Below are 17,996 nucleotides of genomic sequence, written 5' to 3' on the forward strand. Positions count from 1 at the left end.
CATCATTCTGACCGCTGGGTTCTGGAGTTTCTCAGATATGGCTACAAATTGGAGTTTCTCTGTCTTCTGACCGAATATTTTCTTGATTCCTCTGCAGGCCACCCCAAGAAGGTGGTTCGGGTGCAGACCACAGTCCGCTGGATATTGTGGCCATCGAACCCGTGCCAGATGAGACTTGGGCTCTGGGAGATACTCGATATACTTCATCGTTCCAAAGAAAGGATCTGATGATTGGAGACTAATTCTGGACCTCAAGTCGGTCAATGCAGTACTGAAAGTTCCTCGCTTCCGAAAGGATATGGTGCGCTCAGTGATAGCATTGTGGCGCCCGAGGAGTTTCTAACCTCCCTGGATCTGACAGAGGCTTATCTCCACATTTCCATTTTCCTGGATCACTGGAATTATATGCGGTTCCATGTTCTGGGGTAACATTTCCAATTTGTGGCGACATCAGGGAAGAAACTAAGAATTCTAAAGCTGATGTTGTTATCCATTTGGGAACAAATGTCCTGGCCAACAACTCCCCATTTTCAGTGTAGAAAGCTTTACGGGATCTAGGGGAAGGTTTAAAACTTTTTGTAAAGACTGTAGCTTTTTCAGAAGTACTGCCTACATATGGAAAGGGAGAAGAAAGAGTTAAAAACACAGAGGACTTCAATAGGTGGCTCAAAGACTGTGGTCAACAAGAAGGCTTTAAGTACATAGTAGGATGGGGAAATACATGGAAAGACAATAGACTATATGCTAATGATGTGCTACATCTTACTATAGCAGGAAAAAGAATCCTTGCTGAGAAATTTTGACAATGTGTTTCTAGGCTTTTAAACTAGAAGATGGGGGTAGCGTATGTATGAAGGACAATTAAGGAGACCACCCCTAACAAAAGACAAGATGTGATGGTAGTAAAAATAGCGACGTAAACAATATTAGTAACTCTCTTCTTAGCAATGCAACACAAAACTAAGCAAAACAAAAAACTATACAAAAAAGGAGTTTACCACTGAAAGATAGCTAGAAAGCAATGGCCACAAATGCTCGCAGTCTAAGCAACAAAGTTCATGATCAGCAAGCCCTGATGTTAGAGGCAGACCTGGATATTGTTGCTATCAGATATATGATTCAGTGAAAATACTGGGGTACAATCTTTTTAGGAAGGACAGAGATGGTCAAAAAGGTGGAGGGGTAGCTCTCTATGTAAAGATCGATATCCAAGTGACTGAAATGCAGGGAACCTGGGGAGAGGAAGAAGCGATATGGATTGCTCTGAAAAGAGAAGGTGGAATTGTATCTATGTGGGTATAGCCTATAGACCTCCGACTCAAACATAATAAATTGATAAAGATCTGATTGCAGTAATCCAAAAGTTCGGAAAGAAAGAGGAGGTGCTGCTTTTGAGTGATTTCAATCTGCCAGATGCAGACTGGAAAGTTCCATCTGCGGGATCGGAAAGAAGCAGGGAGATTGTGGATGCCTTTCAAGAGGCTCTGCTCAGACAAATGGTAACAGAACCCACGAGGGAATATAATACTGGTTCTGGTACTCACAAATGGGGAGAGTATCTCTAATATTCGAGTGGGTGCCCACCTGGGAAGTAGCGATCATCAAACGGTTTGGTTCACTATAACAGCTAAAGTGGAGTGTGACCACACAAAGCTCAAAGAAAGTCCTAGAAGATTTCAAAAGTACAGACTTTAGTAAAATGGAAGAGTACTTGAAGGAAGAGCTGTTAGGATTGGAGGACATAAGAGAAGTGGAAAATCAGTGGTCTAACTTGAAAAGAGCAATAAAAATGGCTTCTGACCTTTATGTGAAGAAAATAAATATAAACAAGAGAAAAAGGAAACTGATATGGTTCTCTAAACTAGTGTCGGAGATAATAAAGACAAAAGTGTTGGCATTTGTAAAATATTTAAAAAAACTCAAGAAGAGGTGTACAGAAAGGACTACCAAGTGAACCTGAAAGAAGCCAAGAGAAAGATACGTCTGGCAAAAGTGCAAGCAGAAGAGCAAATGGCTAAAAATGTAAATAAAGGGAGACACAAAATTTTTCAGATATATTAGTGAAAGGAGGAAGATGAAAAATGGAATTGCAAGACTAAAAGATGCTATGAACTGATATGTGGAGAGTGATGAGAAAAAAAGCAAATATGTTAAACAAATACTTCTGTGTTCATGGAAGAAAATCCTGGAGAAGGACCGAGATTGTCTGGCAAAGTTACACACGAGAATGGAGTGGATACCGCATTGTTTATGAACAACTTGAAAAACTGAAAATGGGCAAAGCAGTGGGACCGGACGGGATCTATCCCAGGATATTGAGGGAGCTGAGAGAGGTTCTGGCAGGTCCTATTAAAGATTTGTGCAACAAATCTTTGGAGACTGGAGTGGTCCTGGTGATTGGAGAAGAGCGAATGTGGTGCCAATTCACAAAAGTGGTCGCAGAGATGAAACGGGAAACTACAGACTGGTAAGCCTCACTTCAGTTATTGGAAAAATAATGGAATCATTACTGAAAGAAAGGATAGTGAAATTCCTAGAATCTAACGGTTATAGGATCCGAGGCAACTTGGTTTTATTAAAGGTAAATCATGCCAAATGAATCTGATTGAATTTTTTGATTGGGCGACCTGAGAATTGGACCAAGGACATATGCTAGATGTAATTCAATTAGATTTCAGCAAAGTCTTTGACACGGTTCCTCAAAGGAGGCTCTTGAACAAACTTGATGGGCTGAAATTAGACCCCAAAGTGGTGAACTGGATTAGAAACTGGATGATGGACAGACGCCAGAGGGGGGTGGTTAATGGAATTCGCTTGGAGGAAGGAAAAGTGAGTAGTGGAGTCCATCAGGGATTGGTGCAGGGGCTGATCCTTTTCAATATGTTTGTGAGTGACATTGTTGAAGGATTAGAAGGAAAGGTTTGCCTCTTTGTGGACGATACTAAGATTTGTAACAGAGTGAACACTAAGGAGGGAGTGGAAAACATGAAAAAGGATCTGTAAAAGTGAAGGCCTGGACACTCTGGTTCAGCTCTGGCCCATGATAAGGTGTCTGTTGAAGAGGATCATAACCTATGAGGGCCCGGTGATTCTGGTGGCACCCGATTGGCCAAGGCGGCTATGGTATGCCGACTTGGTTCAGCTCCTGTAGGATTGTGGGTTTTGTCATTCTCGTCTTCTCACACAGGATCTGATTGCGATGCAGGATCCGGACCGCTTTGATCTTACAGCATGGCTCTTGAGCACACGGCCTTGACTAGCCAGGGCTATTCTTCTGCGGTGATTGCCATGTTGCTTCACAGCAGATGGAAGTCCACAGAGGTGGCCTATATGAAGGCTTGGAGGTGTTACTAGGCCCAGTGCCCTGAGACAGGTGGACCCTTCTCTTCCATCGATTCCTTGGGTCCTGGAGTATCTGCAGGATGGTCTGAAGAAAGGTATAGCAGTAGCTTCGCTCTAAGTACAGATTGCTGGTCTTTCGTGTATGGGCCTTCCTTCTTTGAGGGCCTCATTGGCAGTTCATAGAGATGTGGTTCATTTTCTGCGGGGCGTGCTGCGACTAAGGCCTCCCTTGTGCCTTCCTTGTCTGACCTAGAACCTTAATCTGTTCTTTGCTCTCTGGCTCGTCCTGAGTATGTGCCTTTAAAACAGGCATTACTGATGGCTCATGATCAAGACAGTCTTCCTGGTGGCTATTATCTCAGCCCGCAGGGTTTCAGAGCTTCAGAGTTTGAGAATCCAAGGTAGAATGGGCAGAAGGAGTAGATTGAGCGGAGGAGTGAAATGAAGCTCAGATTTTCTGGATTTTGTTCTTGAAGTGATCTGCCAGAGATTGTGCAGAAGGGAGTTGTAAGGAGTCTGAACGGTTCAAATGATCTGTGGTCAACGAGTGAACAATCCTGTATAATGTTGATGTGTTTTTAGCATTAGAGATCTGTTAAGAATAATAAAGAGATTTAACTTTGACTATTTTTAATTTGTGGTTGGATGCATGTCCTTTGTAGTTTTTTAAGTCGGTAGGGGATTTATTATGCCTCCACTTCCGCTCCAAAGAACGGAGTTGTTTTTTAATTAGTAGTAGTTCAGGGGAAAACCACGGATTCTTATGATGACAATAAGAAATAAGTTGAGTTTGGAGAGGAGCAAATTTATCTTAAAGAGTGAGAGAGAGAAGATCATCAATATTAGCGTTCGGGATAGTGTCACTACAGAAAGTAAAGTTAGAAGAAATAGTAGGGGTATCTAACTTTGAGTAGTCTCTGGAACTTATTAGTTTGGGATTCTGAGGAAAAGTACTGGGAGACCAATAAAGGGAAACAGTAAGCAGAAAGTGATCTGACCAAGGTACAGGGGTGTTTGAAATCAACGAGAAATTGGCAGTTTCCAATAGAACATAGACTGTTTCAGCACAGACAATTAGTTCGATCAAAGTCACCACTAGTGCTGGAGTGGAACTAGTCATGTTTTCACCTCTCAGAAGAGTGGTGGAATAATTAGATCTCCATCAGTTAGTGAACTCAAAACAATCTGGGTTTTGTCCACAATACAGTACAGGAACAGTTCTGGCTACTATTTTAACTGAAATGAGGCTGCTTCTAAACAGGGGGACTCAGGTTTTCTTAATGCAGTTGGAATTATCTGCTGTGCTTGTTCTGGTCCACCGTGATTGTTTGTTGAATAAACTGGAAGAGCTGGGAATCGCCAGTAAGGTACATACAGGGTTTACTAGTTTATTGAAATATAGGTCGGTTCAGGTCATTTGGCAAAAAGAATTATCAAAAGAATGGAACTTGGGCCATGGAGTACCACAGGGGTCTCCTCTCTCTCCCACTTTATTCAATGTGTATCATACTGGTTTGGGTAGGCTACTTCACTCTTTAAATGCTTATTTTTCATATGCAGATGATACTGTTTTGATACTTCCTATGTGTCAAGATTTAGCTTCAACTTATAATCATATGTATGATGTTTTTGAGATTATCTTTGTCTGGATGTTATCTCTTATGGGTTGGAAATTCCCAAGAGAACAGGCCCCAACTGAATTCAAAATTGACAGGAACTGAAATTCCATTAAAATCAATTATCAGATTGTTGGGTGTTATACTGGACTCCAGGCTGACCATGGATCTGCAAACAAATAGTGTTGTCCAAAAATGTTTCTAGAAGTTGAAACTACTGAGAAGACAAAACCACTGTCTTGAATTCTCCTAGTTTTACTGGTTGTTGCAGTCTCTAGTCCTTACTACAATGGATTATTGTAATGTTGTTTTTATGGGCCTCTCTAAGAAACAAATTCAGGGATTACAGGCCATTCAGAATGTAGCAGCCAAATTAATTCTGAATGAATAAATTCTGTGATCATGTGACTCCTTATCTGATCAAGTTACATTGGCTTCCTGCCCTTGCTTGGATTGAATTCAAAATCTTGGTCTTTATGTTCAAGATCATATATGGCCTAACTCCCAGTTATATGAAAACTTGATAGCAAAGCATGTTTCATCTAGGGCCCTCCATTCTTCAGTAGAATTGAGATTGCGTAAGCTGTTTGCTGTCTGAAAAAAACAGAGCAGCTCATATTGATTGGAAAGGGAACTGAACTTTAAAACCTTCTTCCAATTGCTATTAGGAACAATCAGAATTATACATCCTTTTGTCATAATTTAAAAACCGGGTTCTTTAAGAACTATTTGACCACTGGTCAGCAATCTGATTTTTATACATTTTGCTGTAGTTTAAAATAAGGCTTTTAAGAAGTATTTGACTGTTTTGATTTAATTTTGATCAATGCTAAAATAAGCTTTCTACATTATTAGATATTGTTGGAGTATCAGTTTATGGGTTATTTACATTGTTGTATTTGGGATGATGTAACTTGTCATCCACCCAGAATCTGATTGATCAGTGTGCAATACAAATCTATCAAAATTAAATCACAAAAGGTACAAAACTGTATCTATTCAGGAGGGTGGTCTGCGTATCGATTTGGATACCTTGCTGAAAATTAAGGCCCTCTTTTACTAAGCCATGGTAGAGGTTTCTACTGCTGCCCAGAGCACTAAATACTTCAACACTCATAGGAATTCTATGAGCATTAGGGTAAGCATTGGAGCATTTAGCACTTTGAGCCACGGTAGAAACTGTATTGTGTCTTAGTAAAAGGGAAGGGGTTAGTTAAAAATTTCTGTTGATTTGCGTGAACTATGAAAACTGAGAGACTTCTCAGAACAGAAGGATTTTTGCTGATAACTTGACTGTTTTTAGGCACAGTTTTGTACCTTTTGTAATTTTTCTTCTTCTAAATGTGAAATCTGCCTAGCTTGATGCAAATATCATTTTTGTACAGTTTAGTGATTTAGAAAGCTTTTGAAGCACTACAGATATTTTTAAAACCCTGTTTTGGGGAGTTTTAGCATTGTCAAATTCTGGGACATGAGGATTTTGAAGTGATACAAGATTTGTGTAGTGTAGGAGCAGAAAATCCATCTGGATGAAACAAACTGGCATCCATGTTGGCAAGGGTAATAGTTAATAATAATAATAACAGTTTATATACCGCAGGACCGTGAAGTTCTATGCGGTTTACAATGATTATAAGGTATCGAGTGGAATAAACAAAGTTCAGAGTTGGTGAATAACAGTTCTAAAGATCATTTGTGGAGGACTAAGATTGTATAGATCAGTTACCTAAGTACTTCAGGAACAGATGTGTTTTTAGGCGTTTCCTGAATTCCCTATAAGTAGTAGGCACAAGCAGTTGTTCCAGGTCTTTACCCCATAATGCTGCTTGATGTGAGAGAAGATGTTGGTGATGACTTTTAAATTTACAACCTCTAACCGGTGGAGAAACAAAGTTTGGATGTGAGGTTCTCCTGAATCTGTTGGTTGTGAATCTGGGATGGGGCATTCACATATTCCCCCAAAACGTCTAGTCCTTTACAGATACTTGTAGAGCAAATTTGAATGAACTGATGCTATCAGATAGTTTATGTTTTATTAAAACTTGTTATACCGCTTGTTCTTATGACAGGTCCAAGCGGTTTACAAAATTAAAATACAATATATCAAGAAAAAGAACTCCATTAAAAATAGGATAAGCCTAAGAAGACTCAAACAAAACACATACACATTTACATCTGTCATGGTGACGTGACCTATGTGGTTCTGCCTATTCTAGCTTGTCTGGGAGGAACATATAAACAATTCATAGAATGCTAATACAAGCAGCATTAGTTTTGTGTAGACAGCTCAGCCTTTTACATGCTTTCACGTTTTCAGTGCTGCTTGTGGCTGTTGCTGTCCTTTATTACACCCCTTCGGTGTTCTACAAATGGTGTTCAACTGATACGGAACCAAAGCTGTAATAAGAGTGAAGCTTTTTACTGTGGCTCAGGTTTATGAGGTGAATTGGGTCCCAGTGTCCTTGCCACCATAAGGGGGAGACATTGCTATATGAAAACCAGAGCTTGTCTTGTTAATTCTGATCACAAACTGATGTATTCAAGAGACTCTTGTTGGGGCTTGTATAGTTCATTGGGCAAAGAAACTGATTGTCTCTTGAAATGGTTGATATAATCTGCTTCTTGTATAGGATCATAAGATGTTCTGCATCCTAAATTTCATTTTCCTAATTTGTTGAAGAGTTCAAAAAAAATCTTTTTTCTTTTGAATCTGGCAGTGTTTGTTCTTGTTCCTTTTGGGCTTCCCAGCTCAATCAGAATTGGTCTATAACAAGCTATTGATACCATGAGCCTCTGCTTGTAAGTACACGTGGGCATTCTGTGTTTTATAAGCTCTTTCCATCCAGCACAGTGAGAGTCCTTGGACAGGCACTACAAACTGGGACTCCCTACAGAGCCCGGTGTGTGTTCATTTGGTCACTACATGTTCTCATTGCACTGACTGAATCTCTCAAGAGCTGTAGAGCTGAAACCAATCTGATGAGCTGAGTTCTACCTTCTTGGCAGCACATAGCATTGCCACTGAGCCAGCAGGTTGCCCCTGATTCCAGATAATATAATAGTAAAAGCCCCATTTTATAGCATGCCTAGTGCTCCCTCGGAGTTTTGCAGCCCAAATGCATTACCCTATATTTCTTAGCATTAAATTATAGTTGTCAAATTCCAGACCATTCTTCAAGCTTTGCCAGGTCTTTCCTCATGTTAACCACACCATCAGGAGTGTCTACCCTATTGCAGTTTTTGGTATCATCTGCAAAGAGGCAAACTTTAGCAGATAGCCCTTCAGCAATATCACTTGCAAAAATGTTAAAATGAACAAATTCAAGAACTAAACTTTGCAGTACACCATTGGTAACAGCGTGAGCCCCGTTTACCACTACTCTGTCACCTTCCTCTCAACCAGTTCCTAACCTAGTCCATCACTTTGGGGTCAATGCTGAGGGCACTCAGTTTATTTATTAGATGTCTGTATGGAACAGTGTCAAAGGCTTTGCTAAAATCTGGCACGCTACCTCTATCCAACTGTGGTCACGCAATCAAAGAAATTGATCTGATTTGTTTAACAAGACCTGCCTCTAGTGAATCCATGTTGCCTCAGGTCCTGTAATGCATTGGATTCCAGAAACTTCATTATTCTCTGTTTTACTTATTACAGAAATCAAACTTACCGGCCTGATGTTCCCTACCTCTTCTTTACGTCAGCTTTTGTGGAGAGGGATCACATCCACCTTTCTCTAGTCTTCCAGTACCACCCCTAATTCTAGAGAAGCATTGAAAAGGTCAGCCAGTGGAGCCACAAGAACTTTCCTAAGTTTCTTCAGTACCCATCCTGCCCCCATCGCTTTGTTCACCTTTAGTTTAGCTATCTCCTCACAAACGCAGACCTTTGAAAATCATTCATGATTTACCACATCCATTTCTAATTGTATTTATTTTCTGCATTTATGCTCCTGGCCCTTCAGCTGTGATCACAGAACAGAAATATTTGTTAAACGATTCAAATTTATCATTATCACCTTCTACATATTCTTCCCCTTCACCTTTGAGTCTCTTAACTTCACTTTTGCCCTTTCTCGTATCACTAACATATCTTTAAAAAAGTTTTGTTTCCCTTGTTTTACCATGTGGGCTGTTTTTTCTTCCAGTTGTATCTTTGCTTTCCTGTCTACTCTGCCAGCTTCTCTTAACTTTTTCATATATTTTTGCCTGTCTTTTTCTTTCTGCGATCTTTTGTGATTTATGAAGGCTAACTTCTTTTTTTCTTTGCCAGAGTCCAAACTGTACTTTTACACCTGGAATAAATTAATTAATATATTATATATTCACATAGCATTAACCACAACTGTCATCACATTGTGCATCGTTGAAGCTAAGTTGATTGCATGCCACTAATGCTGCACCAATTACTAATATGATTACATGACTGATTATACTGCATCAATTACTCAGACTGCCGAAAGAGTACTACCTGTTGCTATATTGATGATCATGTTGCTTTGACTACTTGTAACCCACTTTCACTATTTCTTGTAACCTGTCCTGAACTCTGCTTTAGAGGATTTGGCAGGATATAAGCTCATAAATATCATTAAGTGCTAAATAATGGTGCTTATTCTCTAAGAATTATACCCTCAGGATGCTAGAAGTAGGTCTCTGGGCTCATATGGATTTGGTTTATTTAAAGTAAAATACTGTAGTGAAATCTCTGTCTGAAACACTTCCATTCATGTAGTCCATACCTTAACGTACAAATTCACATGTGTTATCTGTTTCTCCCTTCTTCCTGTCCTCCTCTTTGAGAGTAGTTCATTTGTCTTTAATAGGTCATGAGGCTGCCTTTGCTGCCTTCCTCTGCTGTCTCTGCAAAATTGGAGTTCTGCAAGTGGATGACCAACTGGCCATTGTCTTCAGAGTATTTAACAGGTGCGTTTGATGTTGGAACCAAATCAGGGTGACGCAGAGTGAGAATGTACAAATTCAAGGTATGACTGGCAGGAGCCAGGATTAATGAAGGCATATGAGCCCAACATGGGTGCTATATGAGAGTCTGAAGTGATAGGTCAGTGAATGTGTCTTGCAGTGACTGAACACATTGTGTCTTCTGAGCTATGGCCTATGTTCTCTCTAAGCTGAGCACAAGAGCAATCACTCATACATTTTAGGAGTGTTGATCACAGATTTTACATGGTTGCTCACAAAAATACTTGCAAATCTGGAAAATTGTTTTTTAGTTTATAAAACTTGTTGCTCAAGTGATAAAAATTTGCATATGTACTCTGCCAAACCTTAGAGGGAGCATTGGCTATGACTGAGCATCCAGCAGGCATTCTGCTCCTCTTTCTTCTCAGGTCTATAGTTCTTAAATTCCTCATACATTTGCTTCGCCTTCACTTTCACAAATGTGAATATTCCCTCTTTCTCTTCCCTCTCACAGCTGTGATTACACCCTCTTCTTTATCTCTCCAGACCAAGCCAAGATGTATGTGTTTCTTTACCCTATTAGCAAATGGAGATGGAAAGCACAATCCTGAGGACCTTTCCCTATATAGGGTACTAGACAGCATGCAACTTCTCGATATTCTCTGTCTCCAGCAGTTGTTTGACATTCAACTGCAGGGAGGCTAGAGAATTTGGCTGTTCTCTTGAATTGGTGAATCATCCCCTTCCAGATAAGAATTACAGAGTGCTGAGGTGGGTAGAAAAGGTAACGTAGTAGATGACGGCAGATAAAGACCCGAATGGTCCATCCAGTCTGCCCAACCTGATTCAATTTAAATTTTTTCTTCTTAGCTATTTCTGGGCAAGAATCCAAAGCTCTGCCCGGTACTGCCAAAATCTCCATTAAAACCTACTCCATCACATCTAAACCCTCCCAGCCATTGAAGCCCTCTCCAGCCATCCTCCCCCAAATGGCCATATACAGACACAGACCGTGCAAGTCTGCCCAGTACTGGCCTTAGTTCAATATTTAATATTATTTTCTGATTCTAGATCCTCTGTGTTCATCCCACGCTTCTTTGAACTCAGTCACCGTTTTCCTCTCCACCACCTCTCTCGGGAGTGCATACCAGGCATCAACCACCCGTAAAGTAGAATTTCCTAACATTGCTCTTGAATCTACCACCCCTCAACCTCATTTCTTTGCATTGAATTTTTGCATTGAATTTTAGTTGCCAGGCATTGCAGATCCTTTTTCATATTTTCCACTCCCTCTTCGGTGTCTACTCTGTTACAAATCTTGGTATCATCAGGTGGTCTTTGGCTCCTGTCTAGTGGCTGTATAGGAGTAGCCCAATGGTTAGGACAACAGGGAAGCTTTTGATCTTAGGCAAGTCACTTAACCCTCTGTTGCCTTAGATACAAACTTATACTGTATACCTACTGTACCTGAATGTAACTTGCCTTGAATTTCTGAGAAAGGTGTGAGCTAAATCCAAATCTCACCTTAGGGTAAAAACTGAAGGAGTCTTGTGTTCCTCTTCTATATTTTTTACAGCCCTCTCTTCCCACTACCATTACCCCCTAAGCTCACATGTAAAAATAAATAAATCAAATCAACACTTTCTATCACAATAGAGGACAACAAGAAATCAGCACTGTATCAAGTTATGAAGAAAGAAGAAAAATAAGGCTAAGAGAATAAAGCAGCTAGAGTGAAACAAGCCTTGGAGCTGCTGTTCTTGTAGTCCAAAAATGTGTTGTCCAAAAATGTTTCTAGAAGTTGAAACTACTGAGAAGACAAAACCACTGTCTTGAATTCTCCCAGTTTTACTGGTTGGTGCAATCTCTAGTCCTTACTACAATGGATTAGTGTAATGTTGTTTTTATGGGCCTCTCTAAGAAACAAATTCAGGGATTACAGGCCATTCAGAATGTAGCAGCTTGGACAGGAGCAGCATGAGGGAACAGCGCAGCAAACCCAAAAGGCTGCAGTATGTGGTGTGTGAATTGCAGCACCAGAAGGGAATAGAAAAAACTCTAGGGACCACAAGGAAAGGTCCACATGAGGCATTGGCTGTGGTTGAGCTGAGGAATCGACCTGGAATAAAGGGTGGGGGACTTCCACAACAAGTGGCAGAGAAGGTATTTCTTTAGAGCAGGGGTCTCAAAGTCCCTCCTTGAGGGCCACAATCCAGTCGGGTTTTCAGGATTTTCCCAATGAATATGCATTGAAAGCAGTGCATGCACATATATCTTATGCATATTCATTGAGGAAATCCTGAAAACCCGACTGGATTGCGGCCCTCAAGGAGTCCCCTGCTTTAGAGCATTTTATGTATTCCTTGAGATGGATTTCCCCCAAGGTGCAGGTTTGCACATGAATGGGTACCATTTTGGGTCCAGATAACCTCATGGAGGAGGTCCTCCAAGTTTCCCATCCCTGTCACCGAAAGATTTGACTTTCATTTCAGCTTTGGTAAGATAAAAGCTGAACCTGCTGATGCTTTCAACTAGAGAACTTTTTCTCTAGCTTAATGGAGGAAAGAATCTACGTGCATATAGAGTCACCCTTTCTGCCTAAGATAGTTCAATCTCATCTGTCTGTTACAAAATTATCTTTCAAGCCTTATGGAGGGAGGAATGCAATGAGAAGTTTAGAGGCCTGCACCTTCTAGATATTCATGGGATTCTTTTGTATTTGAAATACAGGTCATTTACTTGTTCTTTTTAGGAGATCAAGGGAAGAGAGAAGCTGCATCAAAATCTACAATAACTAGGTGATTGAGACAATTGCCTTGGCCTGTATTTCACAGGGTCACTGAGTTCCCAAGGGTATAAAGGTTCATGTGACTAGGGCTCAAGCAGTTTCTTGGATGGAGCTGCATTCAGTTTGTCCAGCAGATATTTGCAAAGTAGCCACATGAAGGTCATTACACTCATTTGCAAAACATTATTAGATGAATATCTAAGCCAGAGAGGATGTTGCCTTTGAGAATGCTCAGAATGTGCATAGCATATATCATCCTAGGTTGAGGTGTGTTTTATTACTTCTCATATATCTGGACTGGTCTGGCAGAATGATAATTTTCTTTCTTTGAGTTCTACTAGAGCAGTCCAGGTTCCCACCCAGTCTTTGTTCAGTGGTGTGTTATGGTCTGTTCAGTGTTTGTTCAATCACTGTTATGGTTTAGGGTTATAAGTGTTCTATGTACATCCTTTTGGGACACCCTCCAATCTTAAGGGGGCCAAGGGAGATTTCATGTTGTTGCTTTGTTACAGAAAATACTGGGGAGCTGCAGGCTGCACAGTGTGCTATATTGGGCCAGTTGTGTTCCCTGTCTCCATCTGCTGGTAAGGGAGCAAAACCCATACATATGAACTAGTGTAGTAGGACTCAAGGAAAGAAAATTAGCAGGTAAGGCCAAATTTTTCCTTCACTCCCATCCTCAAGGGCATGAAAACTCTCTCATCTTATTGGAAACTGATTCACAGAGCTGATAATGCTTATGTAGTTTTCATGTTCCTCTTTTTTTCAGTATTTATCTTTCTTTATTCCCTTTTTTTCTTTTCCCCTCTGTATATCTCAGCCCCCTCCCTCTCATAAGTGTGTTTCTCTCTCTCCCTCCCTCCATATTTGTGTGTTTGCATATCATTCTTAATCTCCTTACCTCGTTGGTTTTCTTTTGTTTACAGGTATCTGGAAGTGATGCGGAAGCTCCAGAAAACTTATCGGATGGAACCAGCTGGCAGCCAAGGCGTATGGGGGCTAGATGATTTCCAGTTTCTGCCTTTTATCTGGGGAAGTGCTCAGCTAATAGGTATGGAAAACATTTGATCTCCATTACCCTCACCTGGTTTTTGTCAGCTGCTTATGGGAGTCAAACTACTGATTTGCTGCCCTGAAGTTTGGGTATGCTACTTTGAGGTTATAGAATCCTCCTGTCAGTCAGTAAAGAGAGCCACATTGGATTGGAGGTATGGCAGCTGCTATCTGATCATATTTTTAAAATCATGTTTCCTAGATCACCCCACCCTGGAACCGTGTCACTTCTTGGCTGAGAAGGTTGTGAATGACAATCATAACGATTACATGTTCCTTGAATGTATTCTTTTCATCACTCAGGTGAGAACAGTGACTGCAGCATGAATACTACTTCTCCTAGATTTCTAAAAACCTGAGAAGGCATGAAGGTATACAATGTGGACCCCCAATAGGATTTATCATGCACCCTTTTGTTGAGGCTTTTGAGGTCTTTTTGGTCCTGGGGTGAGTCACTATGATGTTTCATGGATATGAAGGGGCTCTGCTCAAAGGAGTTTTCTAGTGCAAAAGGCATATGAGTCTTGAACCAGTGGGTTATTCACCTCTAAATGCAAGTTGTATAGAAGGCATCATGCAAATCTTTTTCAGCTCCACCTCTGTATCTCTAGGCTGTGCTGCAACTCCTCAGTTTTACCTTCTACATGTGAGTTTAAGGTGTAGGCCCACCCACAACTTATGGCAAGGAAGCAGTGGCGCAGGTGTCCAACTGCTACAGGACCTGAGGTGAATTCTCAGGTTTGGGTAAGACCCACCTGCAGCCGTCGCAATCCCTAGAAAACTTAGGGTTTCTCTTCCACACAGTAGAAGGCTGTGTTTTTATTCTGGAACCATGCAAATGAAAAATAAGACGCAGGTTGGAGATTTTTATAATGCCTGTTCTTACGGCTTGGCTCTGTCTACAGGTCTTGGAGTTGTGGAGAACGACTAGAAATGGTGCCATGCCCTATACAGGACGCACTATTGTCCTGCTGATCTCTGCAGGAAGATTCAAGGATTCTTTCTAAACTCCACTGTTCTGAAAGGTGGAAGCACGTCCAAGTTTGCGTTGGTGGCTCCAGCCAGACTCATTGCCTTTCCACATATCCTTTGGGAGATCCTAACAACAGTTGCCAGTCTTTACGACTGGGGGGGGATCATGGCGAGCAGCAGCCAGTTCAGAGTCAATGGTTATCGTTTCAGAGGAAAAGGTTCATCACCAGATTGGAGCTGAGAGCCATCCACTAATGCTGCAGACTTTGCAGAACACCCTGGAAGGCAAATCCGTCAAGGGTTTCTCAGACAGTGCTGCAGCTGTGGCATATGTCAACAGGCAGGGAAGCACCAGGAGTACCCCGTTGTAAACTGAGGCTCAGTTTCTTTACTGAGCAGAAGTCCACTTGCAAGCTCTCGTGGTCAAATACGTAGGCAAACTATAACAGCTGGCGATCCCTGGCTCAGTGAAAATGGGTTTTGTCCTGGCAGGCCTTTACCAACATTGAAAGGTGCTGGGGGTGTCCAACGTTTGATCTCGGTGTCAGCAACCAATAGGAAAGTGCTTCAGTCCTTCAGTGAAGATTCAAGCCTGGAAATGTCGACATGGGTGCTCTAGTACAGTCTTGGCCAGAGACAGGACTGTTGTATGTGTTTCTCCCAGGACCATGGTAGGCTGGGTCATTTGCAAAATAGTGATCTACCCAGTGTTGGTAATCCGGGTTGCTCCAGATTGACCACCTCGACTGTGGTAAGTGGGTCTAGTGCAGCTACAGAGGGACGTGTCTCAAATTGCCACTCCATCCAACTCTTCCCTCACAGGGTCCATTTGCCCTGGAAGATCCAGAATGCTTTGGGTTTACTGCATGCGGCTTTAGTGCAACAGAGCTACCTGGAGGTGGTCTAACATGTCCTCCTAGGATCTAAAACCAGCAACTGTCACAGCCTATGCTAAGTTGTAGCTGATTTTCAGAACTTGTATCCTAAGCAGAATGTAGAGCCTTTAAGGCTCCAAGGGCAGTGGTCCTAGCATTTTCTTTTCCAGAACAGACAAGTTCCTGCTGAACCAGAACGTACGCAGGTAGGGCTAGTCTCAGTGCACTGGTCTTTGACCAGAGGGCCGCCACGTGAGCGGGCTGCTGGGCACGATGGACCACTGGTCTGACCCAGCAGTGGCAATTCTTATGTTCCTTATGACTTGAGAAGGGCCTAAAGGTCGATTCTTTCAAAGTACATGTAACAGGCCTTTCGTGCCTTAGAGCTCAAGTGGAGAAAGTTTCTTTGGCCTCCGGAATTGATTCAGGTTTTGGAAGGGAGCGTTATGGATGCATCCTCCTGTGCAACTGCCATTTCTGACATGAAACCTTAATATTGTTCTGTTGGCCCTCAGTAAGGCCCTGTATGAGCCCTTCCTTGAGGCATCGTTGAGGGATCTTACAGTTAAGTCGGTTTCCCTTGTGGCTTTCTTCCCTGAGAAGTCTCGGAGCTGCAGGCTATGTCCTGCAGAGAGCCTTCCCTTTGTGTTGATCTTGCTGCACTGCACACAATACCTTCCTTCATGACAGATTTTTTCGGCTCTCAACAGAAAATGAGAAGTCCAGCTCTCTATGTTCCATACCACGGGTTCCCGCAGAAAGGACTAAGTTTTGGCATTGCTGGAGGTTAGGAGTATTTTTCTCTATTTCCTCGACCTGACAAATGATTCATCTATCAGGTCGACTTTCTGTACTGACGAGTTCTAACCTTCTGGGGAAGCCGGCTTCTAAAGCTTCTTTCTCAAGATGGATTTGCATGGCTATTTCTTTAGCGTAGAATGGGTGTGGTAGGCAACCACCAATTCCTTTGAAAGCACACTCTACAAGGAGTGTGGCTTCTTCATGGACAGAGTTCAAGGCAGTTCTTCCCAAGGAGATTTGTAGGACAGTTATATCCACTACTACATCCATACTTTCATGGAGGTTTTACAGGGTAGATGAAGTAGCACGACTGGATGCCTTTTTTGAGTCCTCCGTGCTATCAGCAGGCTCATTTGCTCTGCCCTAGACTCGAGGGACTGCTTTGGTACATCCCACTGGTTCTAGACTCATATGCCTTTTGCACTAGAAGGGAAGATTAGGTTCTTTTTTTTTTTTCGGAAATCTTTATTCATTTTTTTTAAACTCACAATAAGTATAACACAAAATACAATCATTTTATATCTCTGAGAATCTCGCAGAGAGTGAGAGCCAGCACAAGGAAGAGGGAAGATCTTCAGGCACCGGCATTGGCATGTACTGTGCGTTGGTGCTGGTGCCGGTGCCAGATGGGGGTAAGCGAATGTGTTTGTGTGGGTGGGTGGGTGAGTGGGGGATGCCATATCACGGCGGGGGGGAGGGAGTGCGACGCGAGCGGGGGGTATGCCAGATCGCGTGGGGAGGTAAGGTAGAGCAGTGCCAGTGGCCACTGGAAAGGGGGGAGGAGGTGGAATGAATCAAGCGAGTTTCCCTTACATCCTATTCGGAAACTCGCTTTGATAAACGAGTAAATTGGTTTACGAGCATGCTTCTGGAACGAATTATTTTCGTAAACCAAGGTTCCACTGTATATTCTTGAAGTGTTGTAGAGTTAACATTTGTATTAATTTTTAATGTTTAATACCCAGTCTAAACAAGCAGGTCAAGGCAGTTTACAAAATTAGTGTAAGTTTGAAATGTTTTGGTGGCCCTCAGAACTTTTTGTATTCACACTGCAGCCCTTGACATGAAAACGTTTGGAGACCACTGTTCTGAGCTTCTGGGAGAACAAAATAAAAATAAAAAATAATGTGTTCCAGTGGTTAGGGCAGCATTCTTCATTAGACAGCAAAGAGGAAATGTCTGTCATATTTCCAGGTTCATTTGCAATAAATGGTCTCCAGGACTCCATACTATATCTTTCTCCCTCTGCTGCAGATGAAGACTGGCCCATTTGCAGAACACTCCAACCAACTGTGGAACATAAGTGCTGTACCATCTTGGGCCAAAGTCAATCAGGGGCTAATCCGCATGTACAAGGCAGAGGTGAGTAAATAGAAATGAAGACTGTCAGTTTAGAGGGCGTATCTCTCTGATCAATTCCCTGGGAATACCATTATTTACACTGCCACCTGATGGAGCTGGGGACACAGTTAGCATTCCTTCACCATGTTCTACAGCTCCCTCTATTGGGAAAGACTGGGAATATAGAAGCAGAGAGTTCCCTGATAGAGAGCATGTGACGTAAGAGCAGCAACTTTATCTTGGTTGCTCTTGTGCAACAGGATCCTTTCTCTTCTATGCTTTATCCTC

The 17,996-nt window shown here is 41.9% G+C and overlaps 1 protein-coding gene across 4 annotated transcripts in view; it reads left to right on the forward strand.

The window, feature by feature from the left end:
* PTPA (protein phosphatase 2 phosphatase activator) overlaps nt 1-17,996 on the forward strand; it is a 37,460-nt gene that overhangs the window by 16,657 nt on the left and 2,807 nt on the right. For all 4 annotated transcript variants that reach the window (XM_033961403.1, XM_033961402.1, XM_033961404.1 and 1 more), the window contains exons 6-9: nt 9,782-9,881; nt 13,593-13,717; nt 13,922-14,022; nt 17,622-17,729. In XM_033961403.1, the coding sequence (XP_033817294.1) occupies nt 9,782-9,881; nt 13,593-13,717; nt 13,922-14,022; nt 17,622-17,729 (434 nt within the window). The remainder of the gene's footprint in view (nt 1-9,781; nt 9,882-13,592; nt 13,718-13,921; nt 14,023-17,621; nt 17,730-17,996) is intronic.

Source organism: Geotrypetes seraphini, chromosome 10, assembly GCF_902459505.1.
Source record: "Geotrypetes seraphini chromosome 10, aGeoSer1.1, whole genome shotgun sequence".
Taxonomy (NCBI): domain Eukaryota; kingdom Metazoa; phylum Chordata; class Amphibia; order Gymnophiona; family Dermophiidae; genus Geotrypetes; species Geotrypetes seraphini.